At 33.9% G+C, this 6,321-nt stretch overlaps 1 protein-coding gene across 1 annotated transcript; it reads right to left on the bottom strand.

Annotated features, from left to right (window-relative positions):
* Positions 1 to 4,485: 4,485 nt before the first annotated feature.
* LOC120416348 (uncharacterized) lies at positions 4,486 to 5,880 on the bottom strand. The gene is made up of 3 exons (XM_039578078.2): positions 5,524 to 5,880; positions 5,076 to 5,460; positions 4,486 to 5,017 (listed from the first exon to the last, which is right to left on the bottom strand). The coding sequence occupies exons 1-3, from the start codon at positions 5,675 to 5,677 to the stop codon at positions 4,576 to 4,578; spliced, it is 981 nt and encodes a 326-aa protein (XP_039434012.1). The 5' UTR covers positions 5,678 to 5,880; the 3' UTR covers positions 4,486 to 4,575.
* Between the last annotated feature and the right edge of the window lie 441 nt (positions 5,881 to 6,321).

Genomic DNA, 6,321 nt, shown 5'->3' with positions numbered 1-6,321 from the left:
TCAGAGTTTGTTGTTGTTGGGCTTTGTTGTGTTGTATTTTTATGAATGGAACGTATCGATAACAACAAAACACGACAAAAACAGTTATTTTCACGCATGTCACATCTACATCGATATGGGTTCGTGTTGGTGAAGTCCAGTTATTTATGCCGGCTTTCTGTTATCAGCTGGCATGTTTTTGTTTTGTTTAATCCTGTCCTTTTCTTTTAAATCAAACTACAGAAAATCCGACTGTTGAATTTTTGAATATCTAGAGTTCTTTTTTTGAATAGGTCCTATAAACTTATGAAACACAATAGCTAGGCTTAGTGATTTTTCACGCTCGAAAATAACTAATTTCACGGGGACCTCGATTTCAAAACACTAAATTTCACGCAAATTTCGCGGAACGTGAAAAATGCTAAAATAACTCTGAAAATCTTTTGTTTTAATCACAGAAATTACTATTTATACTTCATTCAATAAACTAAATAAATCTTCACTAAATTTGAACCTGACACAAAAAAAAATATTAATTTTCAAAAATATTTCCACCTGGTCAATAGATGAGCTTTATTTAAATTTTAAAACAAAATGTCATTTAATGAACTACTTTTTTAATATTCGACTAATAAAGCAAAAACGTTTTCGCTGATTTGCTTCTGTTTTATCAGTTTACAGTTTATTGAATTTCATATCACAGCAAGATTCAACAATCTTGTCCAGCCAAAATGAGTAAAATAGTTTGAATTTTCTGCGACATTCAGCCCATTCAAAATAATTTTTAAGGATTTCATCTCTCTCTTCAAAAACTAAATTTAACATCAATAGGCAAAAAAATATAATTTGTAAATGAGAACAGAAAACAAATAACAGGTGGCATATTGAACTTTCACGGGAATTATCCACCAAAATAATCAAATATCGTTAAAATTAAACAGGGCTTCGAAAAAAAATCTGAAATTTTTTCAAAAATAAAAAATACTCTTCCTATAATTTTGGATAAAACAAAGCTTATTTCTTCTAATTTTTTTATGAAATTTTACATTTTATATAAAATTGTAGTAAAATTTTACTAAAGCGAAAAAATATTACTATATTTTGTTTGTTTCTAAAATCTAAACAATTCTTCAAATGGTATATTAAGCTTTTCAATTGAATTTTTTTTTCAGAAATAGTCTTTATGGATGAAATATTGAAAATGATTTGAAATTTTTTATAAATTCATCGAAATTCACTAACCCTGTATTAGTAATTGAACAAGGGTATTCGCTCGCTCAATTCTACAGTAAAATTCTTAAAATTATGTTCATTCCTATTTAAGTATAATAAAATATTTTGAGATAAATCGTTACAGTTTCACACAAACATAAAATTTCACGCGATTTCGCGGAAAAAGACTAATTTCGCGGATTTCACGCTGTCCGCGAAATCGTGGAATTTCACTAACCCTAACAATAGCTTATAGGACCTTTCAAAAAAAAAATCCTAGAATGTCTTAACAATAAACAAAATTTCAGTTCCAAAGTTGTAAGAAACTGAACAAAAATAAATTAAAATACAGTCCAGACTCGGATAATCGAATCATGAACAAATTTTTTTTCGTTGTCTTATTTTTCATTGTTGAGCATAATTATGACCCTTAAACTACTCTAAAGTAATTTTAAAATTTTAAATCCAAGATGGCGCCAAAATGGTGGCGAAAAATATTGAAAATCATCAACCATTCAAATTTGACTTAAATTGGGTCGCAAAACTCGAATTTGATGTTAAAAGTAAGAAAAGACAAATTTTGATTTTTTTTTGTTCCTGATTCGATTATCCGAAGTCCCATACAAACCTTCGGATAATCGAACTTCGGACTTCGGAAGCTCAAAAGTTTCCTTTGATACCTACCCTAAGCATGGGTCATTCCACCTCAAACGTATCAGCATAGGGACGTGGCGTTACATCGTGCTGCCACCTGGTTTTTATAAGTGCAAGAGTGGAAAAGTGCTGAGTCATCGTCTAAAAATAGACGGCGTCCTATCTCGCCCAGCAAAATGAAGTCGATAAAGTAGTCGGTTTCGAGCATGAGCATGAGCATGAGCATGAGCATGAGCATGGTTGACTGCCAATGAGCTGCTACTCCGTTATTGACAGATCAGCTGAAGTTAAACAATGAATCAAAAATGATCAGTGGGAGCCAACCATCCGTTCACTGTTTAACCCCTGAAGACCCCGACTTTATTAGTCAATACCGGCGCCCTCCCAAGAAGCCTGCAGTTCAACAAAAGGGAGGAATGTTAGTCCGATAGTTGAAGTTGCAGACTCATCAAGCACATAGTTTTTCGCTATATACTTGTTGATACCGCTTGAGACCGTTGAATCCACAGCATCTCCTTCAAGCATCACGTGATTATTTTTTTTTTTTGGGTTAGTAGGATAAGGTATTGGTTTTTCGATGCCTCCCGAGCTACGATGCTATGGGGAGGACTTTCATAACAAACCCGTCGGCGAGCCTTCCGAGCAACGATGCTATTGGAAGGTCTTTCTAATTAGCACACCAAAACACTCGCGCACAGGTATTTAAATACTGAATAAATGTAATTTTTCATCACAATTACCCAGACGACATTGATGATATAGGAAGGACTTTTTTACAGTCATTTACAGTAATACTTAAACTTATTTTAATGCAACAATTTACACGACGTCGTGCCTCCCGATCAACGATGATGTAGGAAGGACTTGAGCAAGCCAATCAGGATGAAACACGAAATAAAATTCTTTTCTTTTCACACACAATGCCACATAATTGACCGCGCGTCACCACCCAACTCGATAAAGTAGTCGGTTTCGATGAGAAAAAGTGGAAAACGTGGTCTAAAAATAGCGACGCCATCCCCCTATTCTTGAATCCTCAAAATTTTTAAATTCGCAAACCTAATTATCCTTTAATTATTGAATTTTAAAAATTATTCGCTGTTTTGAATTTTTAATTCTTAAATTGTTTAATTTCATAATTTTCGGATTTTCATATTTCTGTTTTTTTTTTTATATTTCTAGAGTTTTTTTTAAATAAAAAAAGGTCTTATAAACATATGAAACGAAATAGTTTATAGGACCTTTAAAAAATCTGTAGATTCCTGGAGTAACATTTGAAAAGGGCGCATAAGCATTTTTACAGCTAGAACTATTTTGCTTTTTCCTAACTATTCAACAAAACTCGCAGTGTTTAAAGGTAGCAATGGAGGCCAGCTATTGTTTAACACTACGAGTTTTGTGAGAAAAATTTATTGCGATTTTATTGCGACAAAAAAATATAAGATTTCTTTTAAGTACGCTTTTAATTTTTTTTAAATATACGAAAATCTCAAATTTTTAAGTTTATGAAGCATATTTAAAGCTTTAAACTTAAAAATTGTAGATTTTCGTTTTTTTATTTATTTCTTTTGATTTTTTTTGCTAGTTTGCAACCATCTTCAAACCACGTGGACAGTTTAGAGGCCGGGGGGGGGGGGGGGGGGTTGTGGCGATTGCACAAGCTCCACATGTTTTTTTTATAGACAATTGTCCACGAAGATCGGTCAAGGCCCGTTCTTACACTGAAAATGGTGAATTGCGAATTGCGAAGGGGGGGGGGGGGGGAGGGGGGGATACGACATTCCTAATAAAGTGTCCACGTGGTTTATGGATGGTCCCTTCTGAAATTTCTCAATTTTGGACTTTTTTTATTTTCGATTTTTTTATATATTTTTTGATTTCTTTTTAATTTTTGGGATTTGTATTTTTTCTGATTTGTAATTGCTTGAAATTATAATTGTTTTTTATTTATTACTTTTTTTTTCTTATTTATATAATTTTTGATTTTCTGTTATTTTCAATTTTTAAAGTTCCGTTTTTTTGCGGCATAGTTAACATCATTTCTTCAAAGTACGCTTTTAATTTTTTTTATTAAATTTTTAGTTATTTTGATATTGTTAAGCTCTATATTTTAGAGTTTTTGATTCTATATATTTTTTATTGGATTTTTTTTTCTTAATTTGGGGATTTTTATATTTTCGAATATTTTTATATATTTTTATTATGGAATTTTGATTTTTTTAAAATTTGAAATTGCTTGACATTATTTTTTTCAATTTTTATTTTGTCTTTTTCATTAATAATTTAGTTTTTGTAAATTTTGTGTATTTTTGTGTTCTTATTTTCTAAATTTCAGATTTTTTACGACAAAGTTAAGTTAACTTCTATTTTTTTTTGTCATTCCTCCATTTTATTTCATCATGGGTTATACATAAATTCGTCCTTTTAATTTTCGATATTAAAAGGAACTGAGTTTTTAGATTTGGCCTTATGATGATCTGATCTGGATTTTTAGTATAAACTTTGTTATTTTAATTCGCATTGAAATAAATCAAAACAATTAAATGTATTAGGTGCTATCATTAAGCTGAAATTTCTGATATAATTGATCACACAATTTATTTTTAAATCAATTTTGAAATAACTTGTCAAATTATTTAATTTTGCATAAAAATCGAATTTGCAATAGAAATATATTTTCAACAAGGCCGTTTTCAAACCATTAAAAGAAACACAATTAACATTTACAGATCAAGAATTTATTCGTACACAATGCCGCATCGTTTCATCAGTGGCAATCTGACTGGCAACGGCCCACGTCTTTCCTGGCCCTCCCAGTATAACCTGACTGACGTTGATTTCACGTTGAAAAATAACCAAGTGATTCTCGGCCTTCAACGCTCGGCCCGGTTTCCACTTTACGATGGCCCCGTCCCGTGGAATGATGTAGAACAGGTTGTCCCGGAGATCGAGCTTTAACCCACTGGCGCGTCCCAGCAATCGCCCCAGGTAGGTCACGTTGGTCTTCATGACCATTTTCTGAACGTCGTCCTGGGGAAAGGTAAGCTGGCGGATGGTCTTCACTGGTAGGGAAAATAACCTTCCCGTTAGGCTGTCCGAGATGTAGAGGCGATTCTGGTTGATGGTCACCTCGGACAGGGAAATCGGAGTGATCCGAGAGAAGTCTTTCTTTCTGTTTGGAAGATGTGATTAGCAAATTGGGATATCTTTTGAATTTCAAAATAACTTACTCAAATTGCAGCTTCCCAACGGCTTGTTTAAATAACGAGAAAAATAGCAAATAATCGGTGTTCTCGAGCGTTACAAAAGCTCGCGTGTCTCCATCACTGGCCTGAATGGGATCGACCACGATCGAATGGAGCTCTCTACTGGAATCGCTAAAGTCGTAGCGAATTTCTTTACTGCTTGCAAATATCAAGCTGCTGATGATCAACTTTGGATTGCACTGCTCATCGCCACGATCCAAAATCCACAGTCGACCCACCGGATCCACATCGGTCCAAATAACCTTCTTCAAACCTTCACATCCGCTGTTCAGCTCTCCATTATTGTCGGAAATGATTCTCGGTCGAACGCCGAGTTTGTTCTCCGGCCACGATGCTTCCACGAGAGTAACTAAAACAATATTCACACCAGTTTAAAAATCTGTCTCAAATTGCAATTTCAAACTCAACCCACCATTCGCATGCTCAATCGTCAGGAAAGCCCGTGATTTGTACAGGGACACGTGCTTCAACGAAAACTCCTCAACTCCAACACTGGACAGATCCCAGCTGGTGGCGCACGTGACCAACCAGAATCCTAAAATTGTTCTCGAAAACGATTTTGCCATCTTTTCTCAACGAACTGAACTGCTAGACTGAAGAAGCGGTAGTTTCGCTGGAAAAGGTTCAAAGCCCAGGCGACGGCACGGCATTGACTTTGACCGCAGCGCGAGAAGCAAGTGCAACGCTATTGTTTTGCTGAGTAAGGAGTTTGTATTAAGCACTGCGTAAACTTGTTTTGAGACTGGTCGAAAAACATTGCGGAAGGGTAGGAATCGCTCAGGCTTTGGAGTTTACTGTTGGAATAACGGAATGCACTCAAATATCAAATATTTGGTCTTTAAGAATTGCTTTTAGGAACCTTTTGCCATAAACTTTCGTTAAATGCATTTGAAAACAATTACAATGAAATATCCGTGTACGTTTAATCTGTTGATTTCAAATCACAAACATGAACTCGATTGGTTGAACAACATGTATTGAATGCATGTATTTTTTACGGATTTTCCTGTGTATTTTAATTTTTCTATATAATGAAAAATAATAGAAAATTAACTTTGTGGGAGATTATTTTTGTTAAAACTGGCAATTATTATAAAAATAGTAGTAGGTATTAAAAAATATATCCGCTTCTTAAGAATTAATTTTAAATTATATTAAAATTTAATATTTATTTTTCAAATTCATGCCCTACCGAATTTATGTCCCACCC

Source organism: Culex pipiens, chromosome 2, assembly GCF_016801865.2.
Source record: "Culex pipiens pallens isolate TS chromosome 2, TS_CPP_V2, whole genome shotgun sequence".
Lineage (NCBI taxonomy): Eukaryota > Metazoa > Arthropoda > Insecta > Diptera > Culicidae > Culex > Culex pipiens.
This window is presented reverse-complemented; position numbering and strand designations above follow the sequence as displayed.

Bases quoted from the DNA above. Each gene is read 5' to 3' on its own strand.
- LOC120416348 (XM_039578078.2), bottom strand. From the start codon at position 5,677: ATGGCAAAATCGTTTTCGAGAACAATTTTAGGATTCTGGTTGGTCACG. The intron at 5,461-5,523 runs GTGGGTTGAGTT...ATATTGTTTTAG, and splicing joins GACGATTGAGCATGCGAATG to TTACTCTCGTGGAAGCATCG. The intron at 5,018-5,075 runs GTAAGTTATTTT...TCTTCCAAACAG, and splicing joins GTTGGGAAGCTGCAATTTGA to AAAGAAAGACTTCTCTCGGA.